This window comes from Thermobia domestica, chromosome 2 (genome assembly GCF_964235325.1).
Source record: "Thermobia domestica chromosome 2, izTheDome1.hap1.1, whole genome shotgun sequence".
In the NCBI taxonomy this organism is placed as follows: Eukaryota; Metazoa; Arthropoda; class Insecta; order Zygentoma; family Lepismatidae; genus Thermobia; species Thermobia domestica.
In genome coordinates, this window is record NC_137455.1 from 29,058,778 (window position 1) to 29,080,244 (window position 21,467).

The 21,467-nt window shown below is 34.6% G+C and overlaps 1 protein-coding gene across 1 annotated transcript in view; it reads right to left on the reverse strand.

Moving 5' to 3' along the window:
- The window catches only part of LOC145671304 (dipeptidase 1-like), a 418,780-nt gene that overhangs the window by 100,567 nt on the left and 296,746 nt on the right, over positions 1–21,467 (reverse strand). Inside the window, exon 7 of the mRNA XM_081740278.1 lies at positions 9,183–9,252. Coding sequence (XP_081596404.1) covers positions 9,183–9,252 — 70 coding nt within the window. The remainder of the gene's footprint in view (positions 1–9,182; positions 9,253–21,467) is intronic.

Here is a 21,467-nt window from a genome sequence, read left to right on the forward strand (position 1 = left end):
ATCGAAAGCACTAATTAAGCACTAATTCGTGACATGAAAATTTTTGATTTCTTTCGAAGTGGTTGGGCCAACTCACATTTACCCCAAAAATACATATGCCCCGTATACCCTTATTTATTGAGCACTAATTCTGGGACCATGTGGGATGAAGAGCACTAATTAAGCACTAATTATCTATACCGTTTAATTTGAATTTTGAAACAACTTTTAGAAAGCGTGAAGTTGGCCCAACCATCTTAATAATCAATATATCTCGACAATAAATTGAGCACTAATTCTGGGACCATGCGGGATTGAAAGCACTAATTAAGCACTAATTCGTGACATGAAAATTTTTGATTTCTTTCGAAGTGGTTGGGCCAACTCACATTTACCCCAAAAATACATATGCCCCGTATACCCTTATTTATTGAGCACTAATTCTGGGACCATGTGGGATGAAGAGCACTAATTAAGCACTAATTATCTATACCGTTTAATTTGAATTTTGAAACAACTTTTAGAAAGCGTGAAGTTGGCCCAACCATCTTAATAATCGATATATCTCGAAAACCAATTGAGCACTAATTCTGCGGTCTTGAGCACTAATTAGCACTAATTAAGCACTAAATCTTGACGTAATTTTTTTTGTATTTCTACGATGTGGTTGGGCCAACTTCACGCGACTAGGAAATGTTACATTGCCAGAAATATTAATGTTTATTTAGTCCTATGTTCACTGTTATTTTATTAAAACTCATAATTCGAAATTATACAAAGATTATTCAAGTTTCGTTTTAATTTAAACTGTGAAACATGTGATACCTCTCGATACTACAACGCATGTGTAGAGTGTGCAACGACAATTGGAAACAGGACACGCACGCAGATCTATAGAGAAACTATATTATTATTCATGTACAGCAGCGGCGTCCCCTTATGCAGTTCACAAGCTCACGTAAACCACCACATATTGTGCGATGTTTGTTGCTCCTTATTATTTAGAATGTTATACTCTTGTGTTATTTCTTTATTATCTTTTCTTTTTTTCTCTTTCTTGTAACAATTTATTCACCAGAAATTTTCATTAAATATTACACTTTCCCTTTTGAGTTCATCCCTGCTTATATGCATTTCACCGTTACACTTCGTTAACAACAGGGATCCGCACGAAATGGGCTAATCTGTGCGCAGTACAGAAGAGTAGCTGAGCGCAAAAACTGCGTTTTCCCGACATTCAAAAGAGGATTTAAGGTGCTGTGTTGACAACCGTTGCTGACTAATTTCCTGTAATGTAACTCTTTAAACATAATTAAAGAATAGATTTCTTTTGCAACTAAAAGTACAAAAAAATAAAGTACAACTGACTGTTTCAATCTGTTATCTGCATTTCTTATAATCTCAGTTTCTTTTAATTAAATTAAACTAATGACACAGACAAAATTACAGTTTCCAAGGTTATACCTAGGGAAATGTTAATGTTTTAGATTTCTTCTTTCTAGAATTTCCAGGTACGCAGGATAAAGTTACATTTCAGTTTGTTTATAGCACTATCAGAAAAAAATGAACTACTACTTTTCGTTCGGATACGACTTTGCGTAAATAAATTGAATATTTTTAAGCAAACTGAATAGTTTATGAAAATAATACTGTACTTTGTAATATTGTTAATACGGTAAAACCTTAACTTCTGTTAGAGCGTAACATTTTCCGGAACCGATTTTCCCATATTAACATTATGCTTTAACACATGCAACATAGGGAAGGGCGCGTACCGTTATGTTAGTAACGTACACTCAGCTAAGATAACACTTGTGAAAAGACCAGTTAACATTTTCTTTATTTTCGTGAATTTAGTTTTTCTAGGAAATTGTATTACTTATAAATATGCTGCCACATTATTCTTCTAATGATTTCAAAGTGACAAAAGGGAAAAAAGTGTCGTATAGTGGATAATTGGTATATTTATGTGTACTTGCTAGTATTATATATATATATATATATATATATATATATATATATATATATATATATATATATATATATATATATATATATATATATATATATATATATATATATACCTAGTTCATAGTGTACCTCGTAATAAGCTTTTTTCTAAAATGCTCTCTTAATACTACAGAGTATTAGGGAAGTTGTAATCATGAATTCTGTTCAGCGGTTACAAGCTACTTTATATCATTTAGTGTGCATTAAACTAACGTGGAAGATTCGAAAGTAGTTATAATCTGATCAATCAAAGTTAACTATTACCAGAAGGTGGAAACGAAAACGCGTACGTAAAATCGAATTTTTGAAGCTGATTTACAGCGAAACCAATAAACGGCTGACAGATTATAAAATAAAAATATTACTGTTTGAGTTTCCTTGCCTGTTATTTGGAGAGGATCCAGAGCGGAGTCCTTAAAAGGCATTGGTAAACTTACAACATTTTAGGGAAAAACCAAAGGACCATGAGAACTGTTAAAAACACCTTAATTCCATATGGTGAATTTACCCAGTGGAAGTGCACCAAATATTCTATCACAACTTTGTCACATATGTATGACATTTCTATCAAACCTAGTAATAAGGTTTTAGGAAAAAAGTAATTGTTTGGTTACCTTTAATGTTGGTGTGTTTTAATTTGACTTATATCTACTTTATGAGTTCAAAGATTCAGATAACTCTCTTGTTTTTCGTAGTTTGGGTGCCATTATTAAGTATCTTGCTCTCGTTGCTGGTCTAGTGGCTAGTGAATGTACTTTTAATGCATGAAGTCCCGGGTTCGATTCCCGATAGGAGAGCATCAAACACACTATAGTATGATATCTCTCTTTTAAACTGTAAACCATGTCCTCTATAGCGTAACTGCTAACAATGGTCGTTAACACATAGCTAACAATCATGAAGTGTCTTGATATGATACTATAATGCAAGAACACATGTATGGCGAATATACAAGGCGTCTGTAATTAAAGGCAACCCTGTATCTTTCGTAATAATTTTCTGCATTGCATGTCACATATCTACTGTTAACATATTGCAGTAGAAATTTAAAATGTTTCGAAAAAAAATATTATAAGTTTTACGTCCCATTCTAACGCCGGCTAGGTTAAAGGAGACGGTGATAATGAGGAATGGAATGGAGAAATTAGGAGAGTGGGAGAAAACTGGGAAACGTTGAGAAAACACACGCAACACGGTGTTTGTCCGCCACAAAGCTTACTTGGCGCGAGCTAGGAACGAACCAAGGACTCCAGGCACCAGAGGGGAACGCTGTAGCACTAAAACCACCGCGGCCCCTTACATATGTTTTGAGTATAATGGATATGTCGTGGAATTGATTGTGAATCCGTACAAATGTATTGAGGCTTTGTGAACTTACGAATAATAATAAATATTTCCATACCCACTTGAAACATATACCAGACTTATACCAGACTTGAGAAAATTATAGAAAAGTTGCTGTCGAGGAGAAAAACAGAGATGCTTACTTTATTGATTTCATCATTTTGGTTATTTCAATTTATGAAAATATTAACCAGCCATATGAATTATATTTTTATGGTTATGAACTACCGAAAAGTTATGTCACGAGACGCCACTGATGTACACAACACTATTGATTGAAAAGCAAACTTGTGATGCATAGAATGACAGAATCTCAGGAACGTATTCGTATAGCGGTCATTTTTTTTCTTTTTTAATATTTATTCTCGTGTCTCTGTGGCAACTCGTTATGTTATGTAACAGATCAATACAGGATCCACGTTTAATGAGAGAGCTCAGCGTTCTCTCTTTGTAACGTGGCTTCTAAGCATGTCAACCTCCGGGCATACCAATCGGAAACAACCACACGCCTCATCCCGTTATATGCGAAACATTGTCTTTGTACAATTTTTACTTGTCACTTTCGAGTAATTTATTTGGTGGAAAGGGTTGTCAAATGCGAAGAATGACAGTATGCATAATTCGTTCAGACATATAAATATTTAGTTAATAAATACAATTAATACTTGTTTATCATTTCACAACAACGAAGTAAACAACAATAAAGTGAAGTGACACGTTAGATTCCGCTCTTAATCCGTTCCAGAACCGGTTCAAGTTCGAAGACAATTTTTCGTCTTTAAAATAAGAGAAAAGGATTAATCCCTTTCTGGGCCTCACGAATTATAATTAACAATTTTCTTTAACAGTGAATACAATAGACTACAAGGTACGAGTGAAATATTGAATTAACAAGTAACAATATTAGAATGTTGTTATAAAGTCAGATAAACATAAAATTAGAAAGAACCAGTGCTCCAAGAGCATTGCCAGAACCAACTTAAAATAGAGAGATGGCGCGAAGGGTAACAATGATTGTTCCTATATGTAAAAGTAAGTCTTTTTATTCGCACCTTTTTTTTCTCGCAAAAATTCGGAAAATATCAGTTCTCCACGATTTACTGTTCCCGAAATATTTCTCCTTAAATCTCCCGAAATTCGAACCTTTTTTGACCGATATCTGGGGAACGGTGGCCAGTTAGTCAGTGGACACCGGTTACTATTTCGTACAATAATGTTTAATATCCTCTTATATATTGGTCAACACCAATATGACCTCTCTATAACTTACGGTTCCCGAGATTTGGCTTCTTGAATCTCCGGAAATCGGCCATTCTTGGCTAATATCACGGGAACGGTAACAGTGGCGCGAAATATTCCATCACTTTCTCAGATATTTTTGATATTCTATCCAATGGAGGGCTCAAAATGAAAAAAAAAATATGAATAACAGACACACAGACAGACATACACAGAGACATAGAGAATTCAGTAGCCAACATTTTAAGTTCGTTGAAAATCACACGAGATGCTCTTGCTGCACCTTCTGAACAAAATAAAAATGGACAGAAAGAACTTGTTGGTGGCTTGAGCATCGGAGAACCACACACAGAAATATTCAAGAAAACCCTGCTAGGTTTTCGGGGTCCAATGTACTTTTCGAATTCCAAGGCAAACTTTGTTAGGATTTTTTGTTCGCGTTCCAAGTTGTTTGAGTTCTAGAATGTGCGCTTCAAAAAGTTGAACAAATGGATTACCGAAAAATGTTACGTGACATAGTGCTTTGCTAGGCTAAATTCGTGCATGTCCAGATTTGCGGTATTCAAGTCAATATGGCTTTGTATGAATTGGACAGCTTGAAATGAAATGAAATCTTTAAGTTTTACGTCCCACGGTTATGCCGGTTAGGCTAAAGGAGACGGTGATTATGAGAGATGAGTGAAATGGTGGAATGAAGAAAGTGGGAGGAAACGGGAGAACACCGAGAAAACCCACGAGCACGGTGTTTGTCCACCACAAAGTTCACTTGGCGGGGGCTGGGATCGAAGCCGGAACCCCAAGCACCAGAGGTGAACGCTCTACCACTGAGCCACCGCGCCCCCCTTGGACAGCTTGAGTTAGACATCCAGTGAAGATGGAATTACTTTATCGTTGCGTCGTTTTCCCAATGCGGTTTAAGTCCGTAAAATAGTACCTGGGCAAATTGGGGGAAATCGAAATAGTAAATCTAAAAGTTCAGTTAATAAAGGAAGTCTACTAAAGCGTTTTTCACAGTCCTTTGCACCCTTCAAAAACAAACCGCGTAACTCGATGTTGTATCACTGCGCTCACGACTATTTGCTGATTGGTGAAGAGGAAATTGTTTCGTTTTTAACTAGTCTCTTCATCTTCACGTAAATGTTTCTGTCTTTATATTGTCCATTAATGGTAACATCTTTCGCTCTTTCCCTCGCTTTCCTGCAACCATATACTCTTGCACGTCCCTCATGATAGAGTTCCTTCTCAGCCAATGTATCAAACAGTTTTTCTTCTTTCTTTGAATAATATCTAAAATTGTTATTTTCTCTCCCACCACTTGTAACATCCTCTCATTCTTTTCCAATCAACCCAGCTAATTCCCTCCACATCCACATTTCGAAAGCTTCCAGTCATTTTTCATAATCTGTCTTCAATCTTGAAACTTTCAACTCCCATTAATACTTCCTTTATTAGGCATTCACCGTAAATGTTGAATAATTCGGATGCCATACTAAATCGTGTCTTACTGTTAGGGTTTGTAAAAGTTCGGACAAAGTGTTAATTAAGAATAATCGGAGAAAGTGTTGAGAGATTGAATAACAAATGAATAGCGTTTCTATGTTATGTTTATCGTAATGTATGAAGTTGGAGATTGTGAAACTTGAGTGAATGTCAGAATATGAGCCATAAGTGACGTATGTGATTAACGAGAGTAAGAGCCAAATGTGGCTAAAGTAATAATTACGGTGTTATATGTAGTTGATATTGGAGATGGTAGACACAAAAAAAAAATGTAATAGAAAAATGAACATGTAGAAGAGTATATGTTACAGAACCTTTAAGTTGAGATGTGGTAGACAGGTATAAATATGCCACATTGACTTGATCCCTAGTCTTTCGTTGCAAGCGCTGCTATCGGCTGAAGGAATTCCACTCGCTTTCTCTCGCTTAGCAACACTTGAACCCTTATTGGCTCAACGCGTGGGTGTGAGCTTTAGTTCGCATTTTTGCCATGGCTCAAGACATTTTGGCAGCACAATAGATATCTGAAGTATTGAATATTAAACGTATTTAGAAAGATTATAAAGGTTTTTACATTCAATAGTAGACGCTTGTCTAAGTAAATCAGTTTATTAAGTAATAATTGGCAGTTGAAGAATTACAACCCAACACTTACAATTACCACGCTATTGGCTTCTTCTTGATTCAAGCGCAACTTGACTCGTTATCCTCTGTACAAATTGCAAATGAGTCGTCGGTCCCTCTAGTTGTCCCCGATTTAATTAAATATTTTCAGAAGTTTGATTCAATTGCCCTGCTCAAAAGCTTTTTGCCAGTACATAAACCGCACACACCAGTTTTCCTTTATGTTCGGATTCGCTCTCATATAATTCTTATTAACCCAATGGCAACCCTGATGCTTTTTCTTTTCTGAAATCCAAATTGATTTTCTTCCAGCGTTTCTTCTTACTTTCAAGTCGCCTGTTCAGTATCTTTCCAGTAGGGAGAAAAGGCTAATGGTTATGTGATTACTGCATTTATTTAAGTAATACAATCATTGTAACATCGAGAAAACTCTTTGCTCATTCTCTACTAAGGTAGTTCTTGTTGATAAATGAAGTTGTTACTTTCATTTTATTATATCTTAATCCCTATAACAGAGCAAATCTGCTGTCATATGGTTATCTTCAGTGGCCTTCTTTATTCTTATGTCTTTGATGGCTTCTGCTTTGATCTCAATCATATAGATTCTTTATGAATTCCTCCCAGATTCAATGATTCTTTGATGATCAGTGACTACATGACCTTGTTGATCTTCGATTCCAAACGTGTGCCTAATTTCTGTGTTTTATGAGACCAGATCATATTTGTCGCGAACCTGAATTTGCATCTCTTTGTATTGGTTTATGTCTGTGGTTTTCGCCTTTGTGCGTTCCTCCATCTTCTTAAGCATCACATGAGTTACCTATGGTTCCTCGGTGTTTTTTCCGCCCTATAAATGTTGTTGTGGTGTGTATCTATCAGAATGTTTAACATTTCGCTCGCTATTGCCTATATTGTCTACCATGTCGTATACATTAAACATATTTTTTTCAATCTCTTCTTTCACATCTCTGTCAATACTAAGTCTTGATCCTAAGTTTAGTTTTTAATTTCACCTCCCATTTGTCTTGATTGACGTTGACCAGGTATGCTCTTCCCAGCCTACACTATTCCTGAAACATTGCTTGATAAGAATGTAATCGATTTTGTAGCGTGTCTTCCCTCCTGGACTTTTCTTTTAGTGTACAGTGTGCAGTTTGTTTTTCCTTTCCTTAAACTACATATTCATCACGACCTATCATGCCACCTACAGAAATAGACGTATTATGCCTATTTACATACTTTATTCTTTGTCTTGGAATAACAGTAAGAACCATTAAATGTTTTCCACTATAAGTGAACTGGGTAGTTTATTGTTTTCAAAATTCTACACTTAATAATAATAATAATAATAATAATAATAATAATAATAATAATAATAATAATAATAATAACTATATATCACCAAATTCTATTGTTAGATTCCATATCCACACGCAGAAGCAACTGCGGGTGTTTACTATTAACACGTGATCTTACTACGAACACGTATTATAGTGCTCAAACGTAAACATCAGCAGACGACGGAAGGAGGTTACCAGAAGACACGAAGATATTTTGGAAGGGGAACGAAGGCGGCCAATCTCCCCTGAAAGACCTCTCCTGCTACAGGTTGTCTATAAAAATGGATCTCAAGAGGACAAAGTCATTAGTGCTAGTTCTGATCGTTAACCTACTTAAACTGTCTTCCAAGACTGCTATGGGTTACGGAAATTTCCTTTAAATAACCTTCCCCTGAGAATACGATGAGCAAAGGGATATAATTTAACTATACTTTCTCCGGAGACTGCCATGAGCAAAGGAGACATCCCTTGATTACCGTCTCACGCTGCTCTGGCCGCACCTATATTCTTCAAATGAGAGGGTACCTTGAGTGCCCAAGATCTTTTCCACACTAGAAAATAAACTTTATAGACTTTGAAATACTTACAAGAACTTTGCAGATTATTATATAATATTTTAATTTTGTAATCCGGTGTAGGGTTCAAATCCCGCACTTATAATTTAGACCCTACCAAATAAATCATTGCAATATTTATTACAGTAGGAACAGGAAAGAGCAAAATGTCAAACACGTAACCTCTGTGCATGTTGCTAAAGCCAAATTCAAATGATGATTACAAGTAATGTTTTATTCATAATTTCGCTATTTATGTATCTTAGTAGTTTGCACTCCCCGTTTATCGCTCTACATCTTCGCTACGTTAGGAACCACTGCTATAGAGAGATACCTTTCTCTACCCAAAAAGATATTGTAAATTCAACTTTTATTAAACAATTCAACTTTTTTTTTTTTTTTTTTTTTTTTTTTACTCAACAATTCACACCACAACTGCAGTAGTACATTAACCGAACTTCAACACATCAATCTACTAAACTCATATCAACATACTACATATAAATTTACTTTCTGCCGTTTCTTAAAGTTTAAAGAGTTTGCCAATAGAGTAATATAATTGAAAATAACATATAAAAATCCTAATACTTACCCTTCCAAAATCGGTGAGGCCACCATGGTCCGGAATTTGTCCCGGGGCATCCACTGTGGAGCAGTCTGCCCTAACAAGGAGCAAACCAATGAGCAAGTTGTACAAAGTTTATATTTAGACTAAACAATTTTACAATATGCACATTTCTTTCACTAATATTTACAATCAAATCAACTAACCTAGTATTTAGAAAAGGAACGGTTTGTCAATAAAGGTACAGTACAAATTAAGTTATATGTCTTCTGTTTTCTTTGAACATTTTCTTCAATGCAGTTTAATGTAAAAGTGTATTAGATTGTGCAGAATGGTCTTTTCAGTCTTTTGTAAAATTAGGGAATTGTGTAAACTATACTGTAAAAACATGAGGTGTTAAACCAACACAAAATGACTACCACTTTAGTGTTACTTGTGTATTAATTCAGCACCAACCACATCGCCTTCCGACCGTATAAGAAATAACTCGTTACTACCTGAGAGTATTTGCATTGGTATTTATCGTTTAATATAAGCAAAGCTTTGCGGAATATATTTGATACTTATGCCAAGTAGAGAATGATGTTCTATATTTCCTTTAATTGGTCACAATAATATTGTTGTAAATCTGTGAATCGTTGAAACAATTACATAGGCAACAATTCTGCCATCTTGTGTTCATACGTGCTAAGACACAGGAACAACAGTTAAAGAAAATAGATGAAAGCACTGCTACATATGTAATTATTGTCAGTTGATTCACAGGCTTAAAGCAACATTATTGTGACCGATTATATAAATCATAGAATGCTATTAGTTACTTGCCATAAGTGCGAAATATGCTTCGCAAAGCTTTGTTCATTCCAAACAATAAAAACCAATGCAAATACTCACAGCCAGTAACGAGATATTATTGATATACTCTTGAGACGATGTGCTTGGTGTTATATTGACACACAAGTAACACACTAAAGTGGTAGTCATTTTGTCTTGTTTCAACATCTCATTTTTTTGCTGTGTAGCATTTGTAGAGCAGATCTAATGGATTCGAAATGCCGGTTGCTTAATTAAGGAAATATAAAACATTATATTTGATAAACATATTTTGTTGTAAAGGGGGTAAAAAGATATTAAAAAAGAAAACAGATATGCTTCGGAAAGTTAGAAATCTACACAGCATTTGCCTGAAATTTGACGTGTTTCTCCATCGATGACCCTCTCGGTGTGCACATGTCATCCATTGAAAACATGTTCTCGGGCGATGGGCGGCCAGACGAATGGAATAGAAGCCCGGCGCGAATATAACGAACAATGACTCAATCGGCGGCGATGAGCAATCTGAAAAATGGATTTTCTTTTGGCATCTACCAGACAAAGAATAAAGTTCGTGCGATGTTTACACCTTCCGCTTTTTTTAGTGGGGTAGTAATCATTTCTGCCACCAGAGGTACCTGTATGTAAGTTTCTAAACGCTGAGTCATTGGCACGTTGGCTAACGTAGATAACAGGTCACATTCGACAGTTTGATATCAAGTATTCGCGGTGAACCATGTCTGTGTCGAACGCAGTAATCAGGACTTGTTTACTGTATGAGTTCAAGTTGGGCACAAAAGGTGAGGAAGCAGCAAGAAAAATACGTTCAGCGTTTGAAGAAGGTTCAATTAGTGAACAGACAGTTCAAAAGTGGTTCCAGATCTTTTCTACCTTGAAGTGAAGAGACATTTGAAGACAAACCTCGATCGGGCAGACCAAAATCTCTCGATTTGGACCAACTGAGGACAGCAATTGAAGAGTATTCAAGTCATACCTGTCCAGAACTCGCTCAACGATTTGGGGTAAACGATTAAACCATTCGTGTGCACTTACATGAGCTTGGAAAATCTTGTAAAGTGAGTAAGTGAGTCCCTCACGTGTTGACTGCTGCGAACCATATCCAACGACTGAACATTTGCTCTTCCTTGCTGACTAGGAACAAAACTGTCCAATTTTGGACGGCCGTTTGACGTGTGGTGAAAAGTGGGCAATATACGATAACAAAATAACGCTCGTACCATTGGCTATCGTCAAACGGCTCCATGCCTTCAAGTGCAAACGCTGTTCTTCATCAGCGGAAGATGATACTGTGTGTATGGTAGACTACTGCTGGGATTATGCATTATGAGTTCTTGGAAAGTGGTAATACCATAATCAAAGAAATGTACTCAGCATAATTGCAAAGAGTAGCTGAACGGCTTGCAAAAAAAAAAAAAAAAAAAAAAAAAAAAAAAAAAAAAAAAAAAAAAAGAAAGAAAAAAACTGCACTAGTGATTAGGAAGGGTATTCTTGTCCATCAAGACAACGCTATACCTCATACAGCAAAGATGACCCTGGAGGTGATTTCTTCACTCGGCTGGGAACTTCTGCCACATCCAGGGTATTCGCCAGACACTGATCCATCAGAATACCATATTTTTTGTCAATGGACTAACATATGCAGAATCGACAATTCAAAACTCGAGAAGAGGTTGAAAACGCTGTGGCGCAGTTTTTTTCGAGTCCCAACACAAAGAGTTCTTCAAAAATAGCATCTACAGGCTTGTAAAATAATGGGAGAAGGATGTAGAAGCAAATGGTGAATATTGTGCGGAATAAACATACGGTAAACACATTTTTTTGGAACTTTTCTTTCTTGTACTGAAACCGCACGAACTCTCTTGGTTGTCTGATATGTCAAATTTGCCAGTGATATAGTATAAGAAGGCGTAAAAGCCGGTATCACTCTTAATGAACATGGGCAACGTTCAAATTTTAAGTACAAAAATTGTATCTCTTACGTCCTCGTAGCGGATTAACTCGTCTATTACTCCACCTCGTGTTCTCTCCTCTCTCAGTTTTGTTGAGTGCCTTCGCCAGTTCAATAAACTGCCACCTGGCTGATGAAATGCAGAGCTTATAGATTGATTTAAGATAAAGTTGTTGTTGAAATATGAACAATGGAAACAATCTGCTTGTTTATTAAGAAATACAGAAAAGAAAAGAGAAAGAGGACAACTTTGAAGTAGCGTGACTATTCTTTATTATTTATGCCAGAGTGTATGTGTGTGTGTGTGTAAATCATCGTTTTCATAACAGAGTACGATTCTCCGCTATGTACAATGTGAAATTCTCCTCAACATTGCTGGCGTGATGGCAATATATAAAAGTCGAACAGCATCCATAAGTTCTTCAACTGTCCCGTAATGTGTTGTAAGCAACGTTGTGTTTTATGAATTCCCATAATGCATTGTCGGAAGATGACAGATCAGGAGTTCGGGGTGACCACACCAAAGTTATAGGCAAATGGACAAAGCCACTTCCAATGCATTATTCAGGAAATACGTTATTGAAATATTCTGTAATAGCAATAACATAATGGGCTGGTGCTCCATCCTGCTGGAACCATACACGTTCAAGCAGTACCCTGTCTTCCAGATATGGAATAAAGCAATCGCGTAACATAGTGAGATACGCAATGTGTTTCACAGCACCGTCAAAGAAATACATGAGGGACAACAGGACTTTTTTGATCGCTTTGTATATACGATATTTGCTATACAGATTGCATATTACTTTCGTTATTTGTTTTTTCTCCCCACAAATTTGACAGGTAATGACAAAAGTTATGTAGAAGAAATATATTAGCGAAAAACAATAAAGTAACAATATTACGAAATAAGACAAAGGTCCAGTAAAGAGATAGGTAACCATGGATTGCTCTCTGAGCTTCCTCCAATGGATCATAATAAGGTAATTATTTTTTAGGAAGTGTGTGTTATATAATGTTAAAGTCCATTCTCCTCAAATTATTTACATATATTTGTAGTGACTTATGATGTATAACAATAAATATTAAACTATATTCTGTACATTATCTTCCTGAAATTACAGAAGTTTGTTATACTATTTATTATTTCATGATTATAATGACCTTAACAAAATAACTACAATTAATATTAACAATATGTTTTTGTTAGAACAACATTCATAATAGGGGCAACATTGGCTCAGTAGTAGAGCTTTCCCCTCTGATGCATGAGGTCCTTGGTTCGATTCCAATTCACGCCAAGTTAACTTTATGGTGGACAAACACCACATGCGTGGGTTTTCTCGGGTTCAACCGTTTCCTCATACTTTCTTTATGCCACCGTTTCATTCATTTCTCATACTCACCGGCTCTTTTTAACAAAGCTGACATACAAGTGAAACGTAAAATTTAAAAGATTTCATTTCATTTCATTTTAATTATGATAATATAAATGGATCATTATTTAATATCACTATATATTTGTTTATTATCGTATTTATTGTCATTTAAAAATTTTGAACAATAAATTAGTTCTGAGCCTCTTCGTGGCTAAGCAGTTAGCGTACGCGCCTTTGGCGTGAGAGACTCGGGTTTGATTCCCGGTGGGAGCTGAGTGGTTGCGATTCCATGTTAATCACTGTTCCGTTTTATCTAGCCTCGCTTCTGAAAGGGATGTTAAGCTAAAAAAAAACTCAACTCAACAAATTAATTCTAATTAACCTAAATATGTTTACAGTATAAACAATTCAGAAAATAAATAAAAATAAAGCACGTAACTACAAAGTGCTTAAGTTAGTATTCAATTTTCTGTAAGTTAGTTTACTGTTGTGTTTCTGCTTGTATTTCTTTCTAGAAGATGTGTTTCTTTTCCTTGCAGGATGTCTGGCAGAAGTTCAGCTCCACTCTTTATTCGTAAAAACAAAGCATCGTAGAACTGTTTGTGTCTGCTGTGCTGTCCCTAAGATAAAATTTCAAGTAGGTTAAAAATAACGTATATGACTAAATTAGTTCAACTTTCAAAAATAAAAGTTTTATGCTAACATAATTACGAAACTAGCATAATGAAGTGTAGATTTAACGGGATTGAAATTCAAAACACTATGATAACAGTTTGAAAGAATTATGAAATTATAAATTATTAACCTGCATTCTTTGACTTACGTACGATCTTATTGAAGAAAAACTGGCCACCTATCTAACTTAAGAGGCTACATTCCCGCAATTGACTAACTGACTTGATTTGATTTTTGAATTTGGCGTCCCTTAAAGCATGGAGGCTATATAAGACAGGAATCTACAGTTTAACCTGGTATCCGAACCACATGAGCTCCTGCCGGGAATCGAACCTGGCTCTGTCGTTAAGAAACGTTCAGATCAGATTTTGTACTATTCGAGAAAAGGTTCAACATACACTGTAGCCGTTAGATGGCGGAATAACATCCTTGCCCGGACATCAATTGTATGAAATTGAAACTTCGCCTGATCTTCTTTCTTATCTTTAGCACAGTTTATTTAGTACTTGTAGATTGTGGTATTTTTTTTTTTTTTTTTTTTTTTTTTACTGTCAAAGAATATATTGGGCGCAGGATGACTCAATGGTAGACTCCTTACCTCTGGAGCATGGAGTCCCTATCTTGATGCGCTGAATAAGTTTGTGGTGGACGACATCGTGTCCGTGGTTTTTCTCGGGGTACTCCCGTTTCCTCCCACATGATATTCCACCGATTCTTCCATCATCATTCACTTGCCTTAATCACCCTTCTCCCTTAGCCTAAAGAGGATAATACTAGGACGTTAAACTAAAATAGTTCATATAATTTCATTTCAAATCTCGATTCTGTTACCGCACACAGGAATCTGTTCCTACAGGGATCATATGGTTTCTTTAGATTCCCATAAAAGCCTTCCTTCTTCGTTATTGCAAAGAGTCAGGACAAAATTTTCATCTTCTGCTACGAAAATCCTATACAACGTATTTTAGAATGAAATAAAAGAAGGGAATATGTCTACCATTAGACCCTACTTTTGCCCATCTTTTCTTGCCACATGTTGGGTTGAGTAAAACTCAGGGTTAAGCATGAAGTATCGATAAGCAATTACATCTTACAACGATAGTTCATTAATTAAACTAATTTCTGTTCTGGCCATGAGTATTATATAATGTACACAAACTGAATAACAAGAAAACTCAAAAAAACTCAAACACTAAATTTATGATAGTACATAAAAAATAGAATAAAAAGCATTCTTGCCTTATAGAGGTTGTTTTCGTTGCTAGGGTATATTGTGGTTATTAGATGAATGTTTACACGTACTTATTATAACTTTATATAAGAAAATCTCAAAGAAAAGTTCTGTAAACAACATATAACTTATGCTGTGGTTGTGCGTGTGCATGCTGTGAGGTTCTAGAATTTCTTTTCTTCAAAATAAGCTTTGGTTACGTTACGTAAGATAATGATTTGTCACCAGAAGCTTTGTGTTAATTTGAAGTTCTGCAAACCAACCTGCTATTTCAGAGCCTGTGTAGATTCTAATATAGTTAACAAACGAATGAAGACAAAACAAGGAACAAGAAGAGACCGTTTATTAAAATGGAAGGAGGAAAACCAGATATTAGTATATAACCCTAATGGAATGTTTACAATTGAGACAAATTTAACTGAGAAGAATATTAGGTTAACCATAATATTAGGTTATGGTTAGAAGGATAATCGATCAGGATATATTCAATATAACGTGTTTCATAAATGTTCACCTGATTTTCGTTAATTTTGTATCATGAAATTAACTAATTCAATTCATATTGTATCCAAAGAAGGTGAGTTGGTTGATTGGTTAATATGGAGTTCCGTTCAACTTCGGAACTATATAGGAAGTGGACCTACCGCTTAACATAGGATCTCAAACATACAGTTCCCACCGTGAGTCGAACTCGGATTATGAATGTCTAAGGCGCGAATGCTAACTAAATAGCCACAAGGAAGTTCTAATGAGGATGAAAAAAACAAAAGAATTCTTCCAAACTTAGCCCATAGCTTAACTATAACTATTATCTATTTGACTTCAAATTAAATATAAATATTACCTGTTTTAATTCTTATAGTTCTTTGTTGTTATAGAATATTCTACATTAGTTATCATTCTAAACCTTTCTTATCGGTCTAGTAATCAATATTTGATTTTGACATTCATATATTTCAAATCCTTTAAAAACCGTTGACTCGTTTGTTTCTCTTCTTGCAGTCTAAAGTTAGAAACCATAGGTACATAATTTGTTCCTCCACTTGCTCTAATGTTTTATGAATATATTTTTAGCTCTCATTTTTGTATGAATATATCTTATGCTCTCATTTTTGTATGAATATATCTTATGCTCTCATTCTAGGATAAATATATAGTTAATGCTCTCATTCTTGTATAAATATATCTTATGCTTTCATTCTTGTATAAATATAACTTATGCTTTCATTCTTGTATAAATATACCTTATGCTTTCATTCTTATATATAGTTTATGCTCTCATTCTTGTATAAATGTACCTTATGGTCGTATTCTTGTATGAATATATATTATGCTCTCATTCTTGTATGAATATAGCTTATGGTCTCGTTCTTGTATGAATATAACTTATACCCTAATTCTTGTATAAATATACCTTATGCTCTTGTATGAATATAACTTATGCTTTTATTCTTGTATGAACATATCTTATGCTCTCGTCCTTGTATCACTAAACATTATGTTCTTATTCTTATACTTTACGCTTTCATTTTTGTATGCATATAGCTTATTCTTTCGTTCTTCTATGAATATGACTTATGCTCTCATTCTTAAATGAATATAGCTAATTCCCTTATTCTTGTATAACACATGTTCTCATTCTTGTATGAACGTGCTTTGTGTTTTCAATCTTGTATCAATATACCTCAAGCTGTAACTCTTATGTGGATATACTGTATGTCTCATTCTTGTATGAATATACAGTACCTCACATCTATAATTACCTTAAATATTGAATTTGGTTCAAAGCACTATATATATATATATATATATATATATATATATATATATATATATATATATATATATATATATATATATATATATATATATATGTATGAAACTTTATGAAAGAACATGCAAAAGTTCTTTTGTAAAAGAAGAAAAATGAAGAATTGAAAATAGAAGAAATAATGGAAATGATGACATACATATGTTTCGTACATAAAGTTTGCGAATATATCAAGGGCAATTACGCTATATTGTATAAATGCTTCTCGTATGTCCACATGATATATTTGAGATATATCAATTAATTACCAATACATTATTTAGGGTAAAATTATACAATCATATAATATTGAATATATGCTCCGGCGAGGCGGAATAATTTCAATTGACGTAAATTCTCGTACAGAGTCAATTAATATTTATAACAGAGTAATAATCTCAATATTGTGTAATATGAAATTATATGTACTCCATTATTTTTATTTATTTTTTTAAATGAAAACACGGCTTGTATTAAATTATTCCAAATATATTTTCCTTAATTTCCATTAGTTCAAAAGTCATTTAAACATGATAGGATTATTGATTAATTTATTTCTGATTTGGCCATTGATGTTGTACCGTTAATAGAAACGCAGAGAGAAGAACTCTAGAAAATATTAAATTCGTGATCGTATTACTGGCATCGGAATTAACTTAACAACTTCTGCTGTGAAGTGAACTGTGAAATTAAAAAAAAAAAAAAGAAAGAAAACAAACTTTAATTTCCGTTATCACTGTAGTGTAACGGAGAAAATTTTTGTTTTTACCTCCACCGTAAAACAGTTTATATAAATATGATAGAATATCCTATACCAAGTTTTTTCTATTTATTTCATATCAGGAACCCCTTTTATTACATTTTTTGCCAACAGTACCCGTAAGTAATTTTCGGTTTGTAGTAGTATTTTTGATTATTGCTGAATTAGCTACTATATTTCAATATGCTGATGATCTATGTGCAGACGGGAGGAAAATATTAGGATCAGTGGTGGTTCTAGAGAAGAAAACTGGGGTGGCCAACTCTCAACGCTGCATATTATATGCTGTCTTGTTGTCCATAATTTACATTCTCTTTCTTCGTCTTCCCACCAGGGATGGGGAAAATTTCCATTCACTTTTTTATCCACCTCACACACGAGACTTTTATCCCTGTGGGAATAGTACAAAGGAGGGAATAATTTTCCATAATGAAACTCTATTTTACATCTACCTAGGTATTATTTTTGTACCGGAGTTAGTGCTTTAACCATCATGCTACAGAGAACCTATAAACACCATACTGTATGTATTGGTATAATTCAACACCAATAAGATTATTTCAAAAATAAGATAAGTAAGATAATAAAATAAAATCGACCTAAATAAGATGATTTTAAAAACAGCAACACAGATTTCTACTTTTTATTTGTAGGTCGGAGTAGAATTTCCTATATTATTTTTCTACTAAGAAGTAAGTCGGAGAACGATTAGCTTTCTGTCGTTTTCGGTATAGGCTACTGGTAGTATAATTTCGAAATAACACCGTACTGCCTATAAACAATAAATTAAATTTTTTAGATGACGTGGTCTTCCCTTTGTTACTACGTTTATACGAGATAGTGATAGTGAAGACTTCTAAAAGTTTTTAGAAACAAAAACTACTGTGTTACATAACCAAAATACAATAAAATATCTACTTATTTTAGTTCTAAGAATTGTTTTTAAAAAATCGTTTAAACACTCAAAAAATACAGTTTCTAACATACATTGTGTCTCCTTCCCCCATCCCTTGTTCATGCAAGAAGCTTATCATGGTACACTTCATTTCATGCTCAAGAATCAACCACATTTAAACTTCTTGCAAAATAAATATTAATTATTCTAAATATTTCAAGATTATTGAAAATATTGGTTTATCTTCACTGCTAATAACTGGGGGCCCAGGTCACCAATAGTTAAGATGGATCTCACAAGAATAGGAATACTACAAAGTAGAAACTGGATCTAATTGGCTAAGAACAGAACTCAATCGTGAGCTTTTATGAACGTGGCATTGCACCTCCGGATTCCATAGGCTATAGAATAAGTTAATTAGTTATTTCAATGTACAGTTTTTTTTCGCATTTGTACATCTTTTGTTTCAATATGCAGTTTTTCACTAGTTTAATTTTTCGTTTATTTCATAAAGCTACTCATAAAGCTATTCATAAAGCTACTCTTTATTCGTTTACTCTTCATTGTATTTGTTAATAGTTATCGAAATAAAATATGTGTATCAAAATAAGAAACTGAAAATAATCTTTAAATATTAATTCCGCTACTAGATCCTAATTGAATTTAACGTTTTCACTGCCCTTCCTGAATCCGATGCATTTCTCTAGCGACCCTCCCAGGAGTCCTGTCTCCATATTGAGAAACCCCGTCCTATACAAATCTAAATATTGTTCAATATGCTATAAATATATTGCAGGATGATTTTCTATTTTCCTTCGCCATAATCTAGGAAGGAATTCCTATTTTTAAACACAGAGTGAACACAGAGGTAAGTACACAGCAAATATAAAAGACATTTGGATTATGGGTTCTTTTGAACAATCTGAAAAGAAAGGAAAGATTAAATGTACATACAAGTCTTTATAAAATTTAATACAATGTAACACAAACTGCATAGTCATAACAAACTGCACTGCAACTGTAAATGTCCATAACACGATTCCTATTTTATCTACATTTACTTTAACTTCGTCTTTATGTTTGTGAAAGTGTTTAAGATGTTTTTTATTGTGTATACTTAATACAGTATTTATTTATATTTCATGCATTTACATATTAATTTTTCTACATTTTGATTCAGATATGGGACATACTTCGTGAAAGTCAGACTTGCTCTGAAGCGTAAAGTATGGCCGATTGTATGGGGGGAAGTAATTGGATTGAGTCAACACGCTGCACGTAGATAATGTGCTCAGCAGGCAAATCTGTCTTCAACATTGGGAGGGGGGACGGGTAAGACCGCTCCCATTATATATATATATATATATATATATATATATATATTAAGGGATGTTCAAAATATTTATGAAGTTGAAAAACAATGTTGTGGAGGATCAGGGAAACAGAGGAGTTGTCTTCAACATTGGAAGGCGGGCAGATTTGAGGCTTATTCTGGGAGGGGGGAAGATGAAACTCATATTACGGTAGAAGAATCTGATCTCTGAGGTGAACCTGTTGTATATTATTTATTATGCGATATAGATGTAATAGTGGCAGATATCAGTATTACAAATCAGTGCCGTGAACACGTTCAGAAATCTAAATAGACGCATTGGTATATCTCTACTTAGGCAAAAAAAAAAAAAAAAAAAAAATCAAATCGGATTATTGGGGGCGGGGGCAGTACCACTCAATTCGAACTTCGCGGGGACATGTGCCCCTCATGCCTCCAGAATCTGCGCTGTGCCCTTCTGGATGCAGGAAAGAAACAAGTAGTAGTGGGGAACCTATGTCATCTGAAGGACTTCAGGTTACATGGTGTGATATTTTTCTATTAATATTAAAACCAGAAGTGATAGATGCCTATCACTTCTGGTTTTAGTAGGATCAGAGTGGGAAAGTAAAATATTCTTGGGATTCCTAATTGATTACAGGAAACCACTTCTCGCTATCTATTACCGTTAATCAAAGTTAAAGCCGGAAGTGGCTGATTTCTGCCACCTGCAGTTTGAATGAAGGGTTAAGAGAGAAGATAGTACGTACCCTTAGAACGCTAAATAGATTCCATAAAAACCGTTTCTCGCTCTTAACGTTGTTACACTATGTATTTTAAAAATTGTAGTGAATTTGTAGCAATTTCGGTTTTACTACATAATTAAGGATGGAGATGAAATGTATTTTTAGGACACATCACAGGTTGTAGGAAACTGCTTCTCTCTATTACTACAATTTTTGCTCGGTAGTGATCAATGTTAAACGGTTAATTTTTACCACTTCTTGTTTCAATAGCAGCTCCATCAACGCACTGTGGACTCTTTACATCCTGGTCAAAACTGATGGCCAGTGGCGTATTTACGATTTTCTTACGGAGGAGGCTTTGCTAACTTTATTCCTGGAAGTGTGAAGATTCTGCAAGATATTTCATTTACTTTAACATTCTAAATAAAATTCCAGGGGGGCTTAAGCCCGGAATCCCCTCTTAAATACGCCACTGTGGATGGCAATCCATCAAGTAGTTCCTGAGGTTTATGTGTCTCCCAAGCAGATGGATATACAGAGACAGTTAGAGCAAACACATAAAAGAGTTTTGGTAAACCAAATTTCTCAATAAAAAGTGCTCGAAAATGTAAGTAATGTCTGATATTGTAGTAGACATCGGAGAGCGGCTAACCTTAAGTCACAGTCTGAGGAAAAGTGAGAACAACGAAAGAGATAATCGACTGAAAGACTTCTAAAGTTAC